Source organism: Anthonomus grandis, chromosome 3 (genome assembly GCF_022605725.1).
Source record: "Anthonomus grandis grandis chromosome 3, icAntGran1.3, whole genome shotgun sequence".
Classification (NCBI taxonomy): Eukaryota; Metazoa; Arthropoda; class Insecta; order Coleoptera; family Curculionidae; genus Anthonomus; species Anthonomus grandis.
Window position 1 is genome coordinate 711,038 of NC_065548.1, and position 18,379 is coordinate 729,416.

The 18,379-nt window shown below is 36.3% G+C and overlaps 2 protein-coding genes across 3 annotated transcripts in view; one reads left to right on the plus strand and one right to left on the minus strand.

Moving 5' to 3' along the window:
* LOC126733861 (nuclear factor NF-kappa-B p105 subunit) overlaps positions 1-12,530 on the minus strand; it is a 30,288-nt gene extending 17,758 nt beyond the window's left edge. The window contains exons 1-8 of one of the 2 annotated variants that reach the window (XM_050437282.1): positions 12,200-12,530; positions 2,664-2,843; positions 2,469-2,605; positions 2,245-2,411; positions 2,043-2,184; positions 1,845-1,983; positions 1,683-1,787; positions 1,508-1,622 (exon numbers count right to left, since the gene is read on the minus strand). In XM_050437282.1, coding sequence (XP_050293239.1) covers positions 1,508-1,622; positions 1,683-1,787; positions 1,845-1,983; positions 2,043-2,184; positions 2,245-2,411; positions 2,469-2,605; positions 2,664-2,841 — 983 coding nt within the window. In that variant the 5' untranslated portion in view covers positions 2,842-2,843; positions 12,200-12,530. The other variant, XM_050437280.1, reaches the window with a different exon arrangement.
* Positions 12,531-13,349: 819 nt separating this feature from the next.
* On the plus strand, positions 13,350-17,857 carry LOC126734384 (exosome complex exonuclease RRP44). The gene is made up of 2 exons (XM_050437987.1): positions 13,350-14,972; positions 16,332-17,857. The coding sequence occupies exons 1-2, from the start codon at positions 13,561-13,563 to the stop codon at positions 17,770-17,772; spliced, it is 2,853 nt and encodes a 950-aa protein (XP_050293944.1). The 5' UTR covers positions 13,350-13,560; the 3' UTR covers positions 17,773-17,857.
* The last annotated feature ends 522 nt before the right edge of the window (positions 17,858-18,379 follow it).

The window sequence follows — 18,379 nt, forward strand, 5'->3', positions numbered from 1 at the left end:
ATTATTATTATTATACAAGGAATTAGATTCCACGTAAACGTTTCCTTGTCTTCATTTTATTCCAGAATCTTGATACAAATGACTTCAGTACATCAACACTGGAACAATTGTTTTTGGTTCATTGATCTATAACTTACGTTTTAATCCTCCGATTTACTTGATATGGGTTTTAAATTAATTCTGAGACATTTCTCAACATTGCTATAAAATTTCATTTAAATCCCTTTAATAATACATTTTTTATTCAGGTTTTAGTAGGTGACGTCTCGGTATAAAAAGACTAAAAAAATTGTTTTAGGTTCACTATAGTATATCACTAGTATAACTCGCATTTTAATGAACTGATTTACTTGATTCTGGTCTTAAAAAAATACTGGGACTTTGCTTAACATCTCTACAAAATTTCATTCAAATTCCATTACTAACAAATATTTGATACAAACTTTCGTAATTGAGATTCCAGTGTAATAAAACTAAAAAAATTGTTTTGCGTTCACTGACCTATAAATTTGGTTTTAATGAATCAATTTACTTGATTTGGTCTTATTGAATTGATTCTAGAACCTTCCTTGACATTTCTATTAAATTTCATTTAAATTCCTTTGATAACGATGTCTATGGGATGCTTGTTCATGAATGGTGAATGAAATGCAGAATTGGTGCATGAGTAACTTATAGAAACTTCATACACTTTAATAAAGTCCAATTTAATGAATCTTTATACGTCAAGGGAGTCAATAAAACAATTCCAATAGTGGAATATTTTTTGAAAGTTTCTTGGCATGCATGTTGATCCATTGCTAAATTGGAATCAGCATTGCAAGACACTAATTTCCAGACTAAACAGTATTCAGTATAACAGATACAATTTATTCATTAATACCATTAAATTGTACTATGTGGCTTACATTCAGTCAATATTGAATTATGGTAAAATAAAATATAGAAACATATTTTATTTTTGGGGTCATCTATTGACGCTATGGATGTTTTTAGGGCACAGAAACGCATTATTGCATATGTTTTTTGTATGTCAGCAAGACTTTTCAGACAGTTTTATTCAAGTTTTTCTAATTGATGTTCTACTCTAACGCGAAAAATAGTTTTGGGTTCATTGATCTATAACTTGCTTTTTAATAAACGGATTTACAACAACGTAGTCTTGAATGGATACTGAGGCTTTCCTTAATGTATTTACGAAATTTCATTCAAATGCCTCTAAAAATAATTTTTTTATTAAAATTTTTGTAAGTGGCATCTCTATATAGCAAAATTTAAAAAAAAATATTTTAGATTCAATAGTCTATAACTCGCGGTTTAATAAACCGATTTACTTGATTTTGGTTTTAAATTAATACTGGAACTTTTCTTAACATTTCTATAAAATTTTATTCAAATCCCTTTAATAATAATTTTTTTATTCAAAGACTTTGCCTAGAATAAGTAAAGAATGGCTTCAACTGCATGAAAACACAATAAAAAGCCTATTAAAAAAAGTTACACTCACTTAAAAACAATGGCGTACTGATGATGCACATCCAGCTCGGTAAATTTGCCCCAACCCTCCCACACCTCACTCTCATCATCCTCGCCAAGTTCAAAGAATCGAATTTTTATATTTTCTGAGGAAAAAAACAACATCTTACTATTGAAAGTTAAAGATTATATAAAATAACACTTACTTTTGGTCACTCTTTCGACCAGCAAAAAGATTTCTTTGCCCCCTTTGGCTGGACTGGTACAGTGGTCCATTCTCACTATTTTCAAATCGCCCGTTAAGGCACATTCTACAAAGAAAATTATTATAATTAATAATTTTAATTGTTTAAATAATTTATGCTTACTAAGGTTATTAATGCCAGTACTGTATATCGGAGGGCACAACTGGTTTTTTATGCCATTCGTTTCTATATAAGCATCAAACCTTAAGCAAACAATATTTAAGTTAATTGACTTGCTCTCTTGTTCTGCCAAAGTTTTGATCTAGAATTTACAATAATTAATTAATAAGTGTAATAAATATGATGGAGATTTTTTTTTACCTCCATGAGCTCTTTAGCAGTCAGTTCCCTTATTTGACCCTCGATGGTCGCAATATGTTCTTTTTTTAACAGACTCTTCTTTTTTACCAGTTCTGACACAATGTTTTTGCGGGCAGTGTGTATGATGCCCATACTATGAAATCTAAAGAAAGAATTTAATTTTTTTCCAATAAGCATAACTAAAAAAAAAAAATGCACTCACGTTGCAACGTATCCCTCCTCCGGACCCACCTGTAAATCGTGAGGGTCATCATGCTCCTCCCTGCCCCTCTTCATAATCAACCGATGAGGATGGGGCTTAAAATTCTCCTCAATATTATATTGGTAAATTGAGCATCTGACTATTGCTTTCTGCGGACAGTTGACCAACTAAAATACCCATAAAAATTTTTTTAAGAATTTAATAAAAAACATAAAACTTCTCACTTCAACGGTGGGATAAGTCTGCTTCCGAGATTTATCAGAGTTCATACCGCAGAGGCTGCCATGTGTCCCGGCCATTTCAGACTTATACCGAAAGCGGAATTTATTAATGGGCTCTTCAATAAAACGTAAATATGGAGCTGTAAATGGATAAGAACACTTTAAATAGTTTAGGTGAATCAGTTTTTATAGTCTCACCATGTTTTACATCTACATTATTAACATTGGCGGTGTCCATTGGTAAAATATGAGTTTGGACATAATGGTTCATTTCAGGTGAAGCCACTGAGAAACTGTTAGAGGTGGGTGAAGCTACAAAATATATTGGCTGCGGTGAGTCTCCACTGCTTGATGGCGGTGTAGGATACATAGCCATATCTAGATAATGGTTTTAAAGTTTATAAACTATCATTTATTTCAGATTTTTTAGGTTATTTATTTATTTATTTAATATATCACCGGGCTTTATTTATTTATTTATTCATGCCAAAAAGTATAAAGCTTTTACACAAGTCAGTCAAAAATATAACTCCAAATAAAAGTATTAAACTGTAAAATTCGTTTTACCTAAGAACAAAAATAAAACACATATAAGCCTAAAAAGTAATGCTTAAAAACACTTAACACTAAAAGTCAAGAGACCCAGCCTATGCAATAGCACTGAAATTTGAGCTCAGGAATTCCTCAAATGAATAAAAAGCATTGGTGACTAAAAAATGTTTTACCTTTGTCTTATAAGCATTAAGAGGCAAATCCTTAACGGAGACCGGCAGGACATTAAAGAACTTAATTCCATAATAAGACACGCCATTACGGGTACGCTCGAGTCTCCTAAATGGTGCCACCAAGGAGCCGCTATTTCTGGTGTCATGACTGTGAGTGCTAGCATGAGTCGCAAACCTGGGTAGGTTTTCCCTAATGAACACAAGGCACAGAAGTATGAAGGCACTTGGTAAGGTGAGAACTCTCAGAAGCCTGAAGTGGACCCTACAACAATCCCTGTATCCAATCTGCGCAATCACTCGCAGACATCGACGTTGCAATGCAAAAATCCTGGGCATATGCGCTGAATGACCCCAGTTTAGTAAGTTATACGTCATTAGAGAGTGAAAATATCCAAAGTAAGCTGTCCTGAGAGTACCTGCGGAGACAGACCCAGACAAATTGCGAATCAGGAAAGTACACCTTGATAATTTGGTTGACAATTCATCTATGTGACCTTGCCACGTCAAACCACTATCCAATCTAACACCCAGAAAATCCACAGACACACCTAAAGATTGTTGCTGGGAATCAACGTCCCGAAGGGAAAAAATTATATTTTGAGTTTTGGACTCATTTAAGCACAATCTATTGGAAACGGCCCAGTCTCTAAACTGAGAACAAGATTCTTGAGCCTTGAGCGAAATGTTTGCGCAACTCGTATCAGTACACAGGGATGTAGTATCATCAGCATACAAATAGAAAGTGCAGTCAGGGTGACAAGTTGGTAGGTCATTAACAAATATAAGAAACAGGATAGGCCCGAGAACGGATCTCTGAGGCACTCCATGCTCAATCGACAAACTCTGAGACCTACATCTCCCAAAACAAACAAACTGACTTCGGTCACTCAAGTAGGACTGTAGCAGTGACAGACTTCTCGAACAAAATTTGTAGTGGTTGAGCTTTTGAAGAAGAATATTATGCTCCACACAATCAAAAGCCCTAGATAAATCGCAAAATGAGGCCCAATATTACAAAAAAAATATAAGAATAATAATTGGATGATTAAACTAACCTAACCCAACATACAATTAAAGCTTAGAATATAAAGATTACCCATAACTTGGAACAATCAGTTCAGAGAAAAAAAAAAGACAATACTTATAGTTAACACAAAGGAACAATTACCATCACAATTCGCAACACCTTATAGTTCTAGTTTAAGACAGCATTATCAATTAATAAGATTTAATTTCTTAATGAACCCTGTGCGCCCCTCAAAGCAATCAATTACATCAGAATACTGATTAGCCAGCCTAACAGTCCTTGCCAGAAAAGAATTGTGACCATAATTTGTGCGGTGTGTTTGGCTGTAAAAAGAAGTAACTTGCCTTGTTGACCTAGGTGGAACATAATAATAATAATAATAATATCCTTTATTTGCCAACAAAATCATATATAAAGCAACGTCATACAAAGGAGGATCTAGCTCCCATAGGGTACATTAATTTTTCTTATCTAGAATTCATAGAGGCAATATACTTATATAAACAAAATAACAAAATTTAAAATAAATATTCTAAATATCTAACACAAGTTAAAATTATTATCCAAAAGTAAAATTATAAAAACATTTAATCTGCAACCAGTGGTAAACAGCTTTTTTAAATTGGACTGTAGATTCAATGCTTCTAATATCAGCAGGTAGCATTCTATAAGCCCTGATGGCCATATAATGAGAACCTCTTTCATAGTAAGCTGAATTATGCAATGGAATGCGGAGATCGCTTCTATGTCGTGTAATCATAGTCACATCCTCAGCGTACATTACCCTATTCTCAACAAACAAAAAATGTTTGTGTCTCTTCACAAATAACACCAAGGAAGAAAAGTATAAGGAGGGAAGGGTGAGTATTTTTAGTTTGCAGAAGTAAGGTCTACAGGAAGTTCTGTAGGTCATGCCCAATAAACAACGAATGATACGCTTTTGCATTCTAAATATATCTAGAGCTCCTCTTGCAGATCCCCAGAAACAGATACCATATTGTAAGATCGATTGTACCTGTCCGAAATAAAATAGGCGAAGAGATACCTCAGACACTACATCCCTTAATCTTCTAATCAATCCGCACAAGCTAGCTAATCTGGAATAAAGGTTTTTAATATGTTTCTCCCAATTTAAATTGGGGTCAATGTGTATTCCTAAGAATTTAATACTATTGGCTACAGGGATTGACTGCCCACCAGACCACACAAGTAGAGATTCTGAGACAATATTGGCCTTCGAAAAATTAATCAACCCCGTTTTACCAGAGTTCAAAGACAACTTACTGTCCAGACACCAGGTCCTCATGCGCTCCACTGCGGATGAGCAGCCCCGTGAAAGATCTGCCACTGTCTTTCTGGCAACTATAACTGATGTGTCGTCGGCGAATTGACAAATCATATCAGAAGGGAACAGCTCAGGCAAGCCATTGACATATAATAGGAAGAGCACAGGTCCCAAGATTGAGCCCTGAGGCACACCTCTTCCTATAATTTGGGGGCGGGAAAACGTTGGTGAGCCGGAATGTGTCACACAAACTATTTGTTCTCTTTGCTCTAGATATGAACTGAGTAATTTAGATGCTGCACCCCTGATGCCATACCGTTCCAGGATGTCCAGCAGTAAAGAATGGTCAACCGTGTCAAACGCCTTAGACAAATCGAAATACAGTCCAGCTACACTGGCCTTTCTCTCAAGATTCTCCATAATATATTGTATTGCACTATAAATGGCCATTTCCGTCGATCTTTTGGGAACGAATCCGTGTTGGTGTTTATTTATTATTTGATGGTGAGTTAAATAATTCATAACTATTTGATAGATAACCCTTTCAAATACCTTCGATATGGATGGTAATACGGATACTGGCCGATAGTTGGCAATATTCGTTTTTTCTCCCTTCTTAAAAACAGGCACTACTTTTGCCCGCTTAAGAGCAAAAGGAAAAATTTGGGTAGAAAGACTCTCATTAATCACATTGGAAATGGGTCCGGCTAAGTGAATCCCAACAAACTTTAAGACGAATACCGGAATTTCATCCAAGCCCGAGGAAAATTTATTTGGAAGGTTCATCAATATCTTAAAGATATCCTGAGAATTAACGGGATTAAGAAATATGGTTGGATAATCATTATGCAAGTCATGTATATTGGAGTTACAGCTTTGTTGATGGTCAAGGGTAAAATGTTTAGCAAATAATTCGGTGACTAAAGCTGGGTTTTCAATGGACTGACCATCTTCCCTTAAAACAATATTGTTGTTAGTTTTATTTTTACCTGACTCAGATTTTATGATTAACCATGCTGATTTTATCTTGTTTTTTGAATTTTGGATTTTGTTATTATTTATAGACTTTTTATAAGAGGAGATGTAACGTCGATATTGTTTCCTTTCATGTTTGTATGTAACGTAGTGTTCCCTAGAATTAGTATATTTGTACCAAACATAGAGATCTTTTATGTAGTTTGAATATCTTTTTATCTCTGGTGTAATCCAGGTTGGCTTCTTATTTTTCAACCTAGTCGTACATATTGGAAAAGCCAAATCAAAATAATAGAAGAGAATACGAAAGAAAGTATTATATTTTCCTTTAACTCCTTCAGCAGAATAGACCTCCTCCCATGCCTCCGACATCAGCATATTGTAAAATCGATTCATGTTGTGTGTTGAGAATTTTCGTTGCTTCACAACCATACCACATTGGGGAACCTCCATCTGTCTCTTAAAGACAAAAATTTAAGGATAATGATCAGACAGATTAGAAACAGAGACTTCAGAAGATATGACAACACTTGAGTTCATATTTGTAAAGATGTTATCCAACTGAGAGGCACAGTGAGCAGTGATTCTAGTGTTGGAGTTAATGTAAGGTATTAGTCCAAGCAAGGCCATCACGCCATGGTCATCAGGATTACTAAAGTTAAAGTTAAAGTCTCCTGAAATAATAAAAGAAATTTTTTTATTATACATCTCATCAAGTAGGTTAGCAAGATTGTGGAGAAAAAATTGGTTGTTACCACTAGGTGATCTGTAGACACAAACAACTATTATGGAATTATTGCTATTAATAACAATTTTAGAAATGCAAAATTCAAAGTCTTTTTCTGTGCCAGTCTGTAGACTGTTTACTTCCTCTACTTTAACATGATCACTGAGATCATCTTTATAAAATATAGCAGTGCCACCTCCTTTTGAACAAGAGCGACCATAGTAACTTGAGAGGTTATACCCATGTATCTTTACAAGTGTTATGTCCTGGTTTTTTTGCCAATGTTCAGTAATTGTGAGAATGTCAGGAGATAGTGTAGCCAGCAGAACCTCGAGCTCCAGAACTTTATTGTTTAAGCTTTGCACATTGTAGTTAAGCAGCTTTAGTGCAGAATTACTGAAAGTATTTGTATTTGGTGACAAGTATTCAGCGTCAGAATGGTGAGACCCACACTGAGTATAGTTTTCATGCTTCTTGCGATGCAAATCCCGCATAGCAACTGTTAGGTTAGAATGCAGACTCATGTGGCTTGTTGACTTCTAACATAAAGACCTATTTTATTAAGAAGTGCAGGACAAAAGCTTTGAGATTGAAGGATGTTGTAAAATACTTTCAAATCTTTATGTCTACGACGAGTTTCAAGACTTCTCAAATTCAATGAGGCTTGATAGTCAAACTCATCCTGATAATTTATAGGTACTCCATTTTGCTTAAAGGCAATATATCTTAAGAATTTATGTTGTACACTTTCAATCTTATGAATACGATTATTATAGTATGGAGACCAAACACAGGAACTGTATTCTAGATGAGGACGCACAAGTGCACAATAGAGCAAACAAATAGATGAAATATTATAAAAGTCCCTTGAGCACCTCTTGATAAATCCAAGCATCTGCAGAGACTTGGTAACTGCCCCCGAAATGTGCGGAATATAACTTAAAGGGCTATCCAGTGTCACACCTAAATCCTTAATATGAGAGACAGATTTCAATATGGTGTTACCAACAAAATAGGAGTGGTTTACGGGGTCTCTATTTCTTTTAAAGGACATTGAGTAACACTTTCCAGCATTTAGATCCATACCATTTGTTGTACACCAATCAACAAGCCCATCCAAATCCGATTGGAGTCTGAAACAGTCCTCCAGAGATGAGACTCTAAGGAAGAATTTTAAATCATCTGCAAAAAGAAAAAAGAAGCTGTACTGAAAGCATGTTGATATATCATTAATGTAGAGGTTAAATAACAAAGGCCCTAAGTGGGATCCTTGTGGGACACCAAAATCTCCCGAGACTCAAAGCCCAGAACTCTAACGAGCTGCGTTCGACACACCAGGTAGGACTCAAGCCATTTCAGCAGTGGACCCCCAATCCCTGATCTTTTCAACTTAAAGATCAAAAGCCTGTGATTAACTCTGTCGAAAGCCTTGGAGAAGTCGGTATACAAAGAGTGCACTCGATACCCCCTCTCCAAGGACTCAGACAGAAAATCAGTAAAGGATAGAATATTCAGTTCCGTAGAACGTCCTGCAATAAAACCAAATTGTTCATCTAATAATTGGCCCTGAAGAAAAGATGTAAGGACAACACAAACAAACTTCTCAAACAATTTAGGAATTGTACTAAGAATACTGATTGGTCTATAATTCTGAACCTGAGAGCTGTCTCCAGCTTTAGGGATAGGTGTGATAAAACTGGTCTTCCAGTAGTCTGGAAAAATACCGGAAGTTAAAGACAAGTTGAAAATAATAAATAGAGGTCTCGCCAATAAAAAACTACACTGCCTTAGAAAAACTGGTGGTAAACCATCAGGTCCAGGACCCTTAGTCACATCCAGTCTGGACAGTTCGGTGTAGATATCTGAAATTGATATTTTAAGACTAGAGAGTTGAAAATGGTTAGAAGTCAAATCTTGAGGAATAATGCGTTGTTTGTCAGTGTACATTTCTGAAAAATATTCTGCAAATAAGTTCACAATTCCCTCACCTGAAGAGCAGGTAGTACCATTGTAAGAAATCACACTGGGAATTGCAGAGCTGCCCTTTCTGGAGCGCACAAACTTCCAAAAGTTTCTCAAGCTGCTATTCAGGGAAAGCTCTGTAGCATAAATATAATCATCATAACACTGTCTTTTTAAGGATTTACATCTAGCCCTAATATTACAAAACTTAACATAATCAGAGTTCAATTTGGTGTTCATATATTGCTTATGCAATTTTTTCTTTTCAATAATCATAGTTTTAAGTTCTGTTGGAAAACCAAATCGGAAATTTTTTAGTTGAATATTTTTTCAAAGGAACATAAAGATCAATGCACAAATAAATTATTTCATAAAAAATATTAATCATTTCATTAACAGAACTGTTTAAGAATAAAATGTCCCAATCAAAGCTTGAAAGAAAGGTTGAAACCAAATTAAAATCCACTGAGCTAAAGTCTCTATAGTAGTAGTAGTAGTAGTAGTAGTAGTAGTATTTATTAATAATAATATACATACAATCCATTATTACAAGTCAAGTCACTTACTTACAAATAAAGATAAAAGATAAAATACAAATTAACAAGTTTTGCCCAAAAGCAGATAAAATATAACATCTAATCACAATATTTGCACTAAACCTAAAACACTTAACATACATTCTTATTAAGACAATATTAACATATAAGATTAAAATTAAAATTGGGATGAGAAGTACTCCTCAAATGAGTAGAATGCACCCCTCAAAAGATGCATTTTTATTTGTTTTTTAAACTGCGGAAGGCTAAGAGATTTAATGTTTGTTGGAAGACAATTATAAAATTTTGGTGCAAAGTATCTGGTTCCATTTCTTGATCTCTCAAGCTGGCTAAACTCAGGCACTAGCTCATTACAATTCCTAGTTTCATAATTATGAAAATGTAGGTGGGTTCTATAGTGATCCAGATTTTGGTGAACACGCAACAGGCACTGCATAATGTACACGGACGGCAAAGTTAATATTTTAAGCTTCCGAAAAGATTCCCTACAGTCATCTCGGTAACCCTGACCAGTCACAATACAAATACACTTTCTCTGCAGCCCAAATACTTTATCTATATGGCAGGAATGACCCCATGTCAGTATGGCATAAGTTAGCTGTGAGTGAAAACTACTATGATATGCTGTAAGCAAGACCTGCAAGGAAGTAATTCCCGCTAGATTTCTAAAGAGGAATAACAGACTGGACAGTTTACTAGACAGTTTGACTATATGTTGTTCCCAAATCAATCCTGGATCAAGGTGAACACCAAGAAACTTAGCCTCATCTGAACAGCTTCCAAAAGCAGGATGCTCAGTCAATGTATTGTGCCGCAAAGTAAAATTAAGTGTTTGTGACTTTGAACTATTGAGAGAAAGATGATTTGCCAAGAACCATTGAAAGAGGTTATTCTCCGGGGTCTGGAGATCTAAATTAATGATATTTGAAGGGTGATAACTTTGATAGTAAGTTGTGTCGTCAGCAAACAGAACAGTGCTAACAGAGCCCCCCTGTGAAAAGGCCAGATCATTTATGTAGATAAGAAATAGTATGGGAAAAACCCTTCCCAATAATCTCACCACTCCTAGCCCAAGTCACTGCAAGAGTAAAAGATAAGGGTGGGTGGTACCTGTCAGGTATTACGATAGCTGCCTCAGCCAAGGAAATGTCTAGATTCTGGTCCTCACTGAAGATCAGGTCCAGCATACAGTTGGTTACATTTCTAATAGTATTGACCTGGTATAAGTTGTGATAAGAGTACATAACTGAGACGGCTTCAATGGCTTCCACTTTGTTGGGTGATGCAGGTTGCCCAGCAGTGCCAACAGAACTGAGTCCTTCGACAGACCAGGCAGCATGAGTCAAGTTAAAATCACCAAGAATGCATAGCCTACAATGGAGAAGATCATCACATAGCTTGTCCAGAGATTCACTAAATGCAACATAACACTGTAGAGCTGCCCTGGGAGGAAAATATCCAGTGCCCACAATAACTTGTTGCTCCCCTGAGCCAACCAAGACAAACAGATGCTCCATATGAGGGTCAGACTCAAGCAATGAACTCCTGATAGTTTTATGGACACCTGTAAGTACGCCACCACCTCTTGAGTAAGCACTAGTCTCAGTAGATCTGTCCTTTCTATAAATATTGTAATCATATAAATGTAACTCGTTGTCAGAGAAGTTGTTGGTTAACCAGGTCTCATTCAATACAATTATACCATATTGGGAGTAAGAAGCATTCATCAGGAGAGAGTCCAATTTGGTTCTGAGGCCCCTAACATTTTGAAAATAAACCAGAAAATCATCGAACGATCCAGCTAATTTTTTGATGTAATTTTGGGTACACCATTAACATATTTAATGGACAGATTTTGTTCACCATTTTGTTGTCGATTCTTTAATTCATTTTTTAAATTGTTTAGGTATTGACGCTGTTGAGAGGTTAAATCATTGTCAATAAAAACCTTCAGAGACCTGTCCAAATTTCTTCTGCTTCTCAAAACTCTTCGAACATCCTCAGCACTGTGTAAAGTGACTCTTACTGATCTAAAACCATTTTTGTAATAATGGTTTTAAAGTTTATAAACTATCATTTATTTCAGATTTTTTAGGTTATTTTATGATTTTTTTTCAATGATACATTTATAGAATATTAATTATGATTAATAAGTGCATGTTGTTTGCATGTTGCAGTCACAGTTGGGGAGGAAGATAATAACCAATAAAGCAAACAAAGTACCTTTTTGGCCTTGCAGTTAACTGAAGGAATATCACAGTAGTTCAAATTGATTTATCATTGTATTTACTTACTAGGTAAAACAGGTTTAACAGTGGCATTACTATCAATAGGATCAAACAATATTTTTGCTTCCAGCATATCTAATGTTATGGCTGCACCTTGCTTTTATCAGATAAACCGCACTACACTACAGAATCCTTACTAATACACACAACGCAATGAAATCACTAATCAGACAAAGGCCAATACTAACCTGCAGTAAAGTGGGTTGATTAAACTGGTGGTTTTCCCAGTTCGGTACTTCCCCCTGACAATAAAAAACGGGCGAGGGACCGTGGGAGGTGAAGAGATCGCAGAAAATTCCCCGAATTAATTTTGTTGCGCACTGTCGTCACCTTATTATTCATGTCACGGTATTGTTAAAATAAATATTAAGACAACCGGGTCTTATCTTATCACTCGGTGATTAGTTTTTCCATTGGGAAATATTAAAGATTATCAAAAAATATATTTTTATCTTATTTAAAACTAGACATTATAACCTGCAAAGTAAACGAAATTTTAATGTTTTTTTTTTATTATTGTTTTGTTTCTCCTTCAACTTAGGCAATTTTAATTTGACATTGACATTTCACTTTGATCTAAGGTCACTGGCTCGTGTGAAATCGCAAATCTTTACTAACCTTGTAGTGGAGACAGCATATTCAACCGCAACGTTGTCAAATGTAAAAAATTGAAAGCTAAGTTATGTGTAATATTTATTTTGCAACTTTTTATTTAAAAAAAATTAGTGTGTTTACGACCACACGATTATTTCCTGCTATAATTTCTTATTATTCACCCGCAAATTAACAAAATATGTACAAAAATTTATTTATAAAAGTATTCAAGACAACAAATTGCGAAATAATCAAGAAATCAGCGTTCGTGTAACGCTAGCAAACTCGCAAACGAACTACTGAGTACTGACTGAAAAATATCACTGTCTATGAGAGGAAGAAAGAAAAAAAATTAGGGCGCACACGGCTCTCTTTTGCTCCTATAGCAATATACAAACCGTATCTCTCTCTCTCTCTCTATCTTCACTAACTCATATCTCCTTCTCAATTACCGTTCGTAAAGAAGTTTTACTTCAAAAACTATTGTTACAAGAAATTAAACTCTAGATGCCATGACTTTATAGAATTTCATCATGACAACTAAGTCAATCACCTTTACTGCTACAAGTCTAGTATAAAAATTATTATTAAATTTTAAACACTTAACCTAAAAAAATTCTGGCACATATTAACCCCCTACAACCATTTGGCAACACTGTGTTGCCTATATCGAATAGAAATTCTTGACACTGGCGTTATGTTAGGTTAACTGTGGTCGTTATCAGGAATTAAATCATAAGGCTTTTGAGACAAAAAAATAACTCATAGATAATCCAACTCCGAAAATATAGGGCAATTAAGCAACGTTGCGGTACGAAATGCTCAAAGTGTCAAATCTACGACACGGCCATTATCGTAGGTTAGGTTGACTTATGCTTAACCTCACTTTATAACACCGCGTTACATGTTTAATAACACTCAAAAAAAATAAACAAACATTTAATTTATTATAAAAATGTTTACAACAAAGTCATTTATAAAAAAAAATAAAATCGGAAACTTCTTGAAAAATGTGCGGGAACATTATATACGGGACGATATATCGTGCGGAATTCCAGAGTGCCCCAAATGTCCCGCGGAGTCTTCCAGTTACTTGTCCGTCTCGCACGTGAACAAATGTACCCTATTTAACGGGAACCACTTTATTATCCTCGATACGAATATTGTCTTGGACCAAATGGACGTGCTGGAGGAGCCGGTGATTGCCAATGTGATTATTTTGCATACAGTTTTCAATGAGGTGAAGCACCGAAGCTTACCAATCTATAAGAGATTAAATGCCATTTTGGAGAACCCTAGCAGGCACTTTTATGTTTTTATCAATGACCACCATAAGGATTGTTATTTGCCAGAGGAGGAGGGTGAGTTAATAAATGATCATAATGACCGGTGCATACGAAAAGCAACTTCTTGGTACATCAATCATTTACCTGACAAAAAGTTTGTTCTTATCACAGATGATAATAAAAATAAGCAATTGGCTCTTTCTGAAGGAATCCCTACTTGCACCATAACTGAATATGTCCAAAATTTAGAAAACAGTTCGGTACTAGAGGATAAACTGTCACGCAAAGATTACCACACAAATGATGATTCAAAAGACCTTTTTCCAGCACATTTATCAACTGGGCAGCTTTTAAAAGCGATTAAAGAAGGAACCTTGCATCAAGGCACCTTTAGGGCTTCCAGAGATAATTTCCTGGAAGGTTTCGTGAATATCGAGAGCTTTAAAGATCCTGTTTTATTGCAAGGCAGAAGTGGATTGAATAGGGCTGTTGACGGTGATATTGTGGCTGTTGAGATCTTTGAACAGGACAACTGGGTCAGCCCTAGTGAGATTGTACTCGAGGACGACTCCACTGTTGACGATTTAGAAGAGAAAGAAAAAGGGCTAAAGGGCACTGGCGAAGTCCAACCAACAGGACGGGTTGTAGGAATAATTAGGCGCAAGTGGAAACAGTACTGTGGCATTTTACAGGGGGGCTCAGAAGGGTTATATCAGATATTCGTACCGGCAAACCGCTCAATACCGAAAGTGCGAATCGAAACGAGACAAGCGGAATTTCTAAGAACTCAAAAGCTGATTGTGACGATCGATTCTTGGCCGAGGAACTCTCGTTACCCCCACGGACATTTCGTACGTGCTCTGGGACGTATTGGGAGTCAAGATACTGAGAACGAAGTGGTTTTATTGGAGCACGATGTGCCCCATAGTCAGTTTAGTGAGGATGTGCTGGCGTGTTTACCACAGTTGCCTTGGGTTATTACCGAGGAGGATGAAAAGAAGCGAGTTGACCTAAGGGGGATCGATATTTGTTCAGTGGATCCTCCTGGCTGTACTGATATTGACGATGCTTTGCATTGCCGGTAAGTTTTTAATATAGAATGTTTATTTAAAAATTTGTCGGCAAAATATGTTTAGTATTAGGTGAAAATTAAGTTGTAAGTACCTTGTAATGTTATTGCTGTAAATCTGTATCGAAATAAATAAATATATTTGTTTAAATTATAATATAAAAAGCTTGAAAAATGGTTGCTCCCCTGGTCTAGATAAACTAAGCACTAAAATAATAAAGGAACTGCATGTGTATCTCTTTTTTTATTTATTTATTTATTTATTTATTCATCAACGTATATAACATTTCAAGTACTTATTAATAATTAACAGTAGTCTTAAGTAAAAACTATAATACTAATAAACAATACTGTGCTAAACCTAATCCAATGAGTGGGAGTAGGGCACTATCCCAAGATAGTTGCCCTAGCTGACGACTTAAATTTATTTAAAGATGTACTGAAAAAATCAAGATCTTTTGCAAATCTATTCACTGTAGAAGCTATTCTATTTATAGGACTGTTTAGTAAATAGGATGTTCTGCAAAAGGGAATGTGGAGAAGCGCCTGACCTTGTGTTGTGTAAGAAGATACATGCAAAGAGAAAAGGCACAGACATTCCGGACTTCTAACAATACCATTCAGAACCTTAAACGCAAAGCAAACATCAAAGAACTGCCTTCTACTTGATAAGGAGTTTATGCTCAGGTAGGACATGGTCTCTGAACAGGTAAGATCCAGGCCTGACTTCATAAGAGTATATCTGGCAAACCTGATAAACTTGTGCTGGATATTTTCAAGCCTCTCAATGTGAATCAGAAAATGAGGTGACCAAACAATATTGGAGAATTCGAGAAGAGATCTCACCAGGCAAATATATAGTGTCTTCAATGCTGACACATTAGTAAAGTCTTTGCAAGATCTTTTGATAAAACCAAGCAGTTTATTAGCTCTATTTACAGTATTTTCGAAGTGGTGGAAGAAAGTAAGACTCGGGTCCAGAAAGACACCCAAATCCTTGACTGAGTCAAGCTCCTTCAAGGGGATACCTCTTGAATCCTATAGTTTATATAATTAATTTAATCTTCAAAACTGGAAAAGTTCCTATACAATTTGAGACCTTAGTTTGTAACACCAATATTTAAATGTGGGGACAAAGAAGATATAAGCAATTATAGGCCAATAAGGTGTAATCTCTAATCTGGCAAATATGAATAAAAATTAAAGGTAAAAATACCTCCAAAAATGGGGGCTATTGGGATAAGATCATTAAAAAATTCCCCCTCACTGCCAAATTTTCCATAATTCTAACATAATTTTTGCCAAAAGCCAGGAATTTATTTACAAAAAATTTCTTTTTTATTACTTGCCAAAATAGTGTTTTTTTTCCAGGTTAATCGACGATGGTACCAAACTGGAAGTGGGAGTCCATATCGCCGACGTATCCCACTTTATCAGACCGGGTACCGCCATAGACTTAGAAGCCTCATCCAGAGCGACGACAGTTTATTTGGTCGGCAAACGGATCGACATGGTACCGGAACTGTTAAGTTCCAATTTGTGCTCTTTAAGAGGCGGCGAGGAACGTTTCGCGTTTTCGTGCATATGGGAAATGGACCTGGAGGCGAACATCTTGAGCACCAGGTTCCACAAAAGTATCATCAAGTCCCGTCGGGCGATGACGTACGAGGAAGCCCAAATAACGATCGACGACCAGAGCAAACGTGACTCGATAGCGGAATCCTTGAGGAATTTGAATGAATTGGCGAAGATTTTGAAGAAGAGACGCTTGGAGAAGGGCGCTTTGGTGCTCGCCTCGACGGAAGTGAAGATTCTGATGGATTCGGAAACGATGGAACCGCTGGATGTGGAAGTGAAAAAGATGTACGAGACCAACTCGATGGTGGAGGAGTTTATGTTGTTGGCGAACATTAGTGTGGCCGAGAAGATCCTGGAGGATTTCCCGGATTGTGCGATGTTGAGGAGACACCCGACACCACCGGCGGCCAATTTCGACCCTCTAGTGAAGGCCGCACGGCATTTGGGTTATGAAATCTTAATAGACAGCGGCAAGAATCTGGCGGAGTCCCTGGATAAGGCCACTAGCGATAAGAACCCTTATTTGAACACCATGTTAAGGATGTTGGCCACCAGGTGCATGTTGCAAGCGGTTTATTTCCCTAGCGGTACCTTGCAAAAAGACGATTACTTCCATTACGGGTTGGCGGTACCGTTGTACACCCATTTCACGTCACCTATAAGACGTTACGCCGACATAATCGTGCATAGGTTGCTGGCGGTCAGCTGCGGTGCCGACAGCACTTATCCAGACTTGCTGGATAAACAGAAGTCGGCCGATTTATGTCAGAATTTGAATTATAGGAACCGGATGGCGCAGTACGCCGGCAGGGCCTCGGTCGCCTTCAACACCCACTTGTTCTTCAAAGGGAAATTAAATGACGAAGAGGGTTACATTTTGTATGTGAGAAAGAACGCGTTGCAAATATTAATACCGAAATACGGTCTGGAATGCACGTTGTATTTGGTGAAAAAGGGGGAAACGAGCATTTTCGAATACGACGAGGAGCGACAGACCCAACGGGCTGGCGATGTGGTTTTTTACACTTTTGACCCGGTGACCATAAGGCTCCATTTGGACTCGACCAATGTGCAACACGAGAAGTTTGTGGTGCAACTGGTGAAGCCGGTGATCGAAGGTTTTAGTGTTCCTCCTTTGGAGGAGGCCATGGAGGCAAGCGATATTGTTGCCACGCCCAACGAGAAGAGGAAGAAAAAGGAGCAAAGCAAGAAGAGCAAAAAGAGTAGGAAATAATAATAATATTTTTCAACTTTGTTGGGGGAGGTTTTGTACAGAGAGTTATTGATGTTTAATAAAAGTTTTATATGATAAGACAAAAGGTGTTTGTGTTTACTTTTACTAAATTATAAACAAACGTTTATGCAACAACAAAATATTACATAGAAAGTAACATTCACATATGTTCATCCGTGCTACCTGAATAATACTGTATTATAGTAAGTAATTCCAATACAAGACTAAATTCATTACTTAACATAGGCGTTTAAAAGTTCGTATACAAATACTCCATTTAAATTGATTGGGATTGGATACCTATTTCAACGTTTTTCAAAAAATAATCAAACTTTGAAAACAAAAATTTTATTCCAGGATGATTTGATTTCATGAAAATTCCAAAAACTGTCCGTAACTCAAAAACTACTCAACCTACACTTTTGAAAATTCGTATACAGATTCTCCATTTAAATTAATTGGACACCTATTTCAGCGTTTTTCAAAAAATATTCAAAATTTTGAAAAAAAAAAATTTTATTTCATGAAAATTCCAAAAACTGTCCATAACTCAAAAACTACTCAATCTACACTTTTGAAAATTCGTATACAGATTCTCCATTTAAAT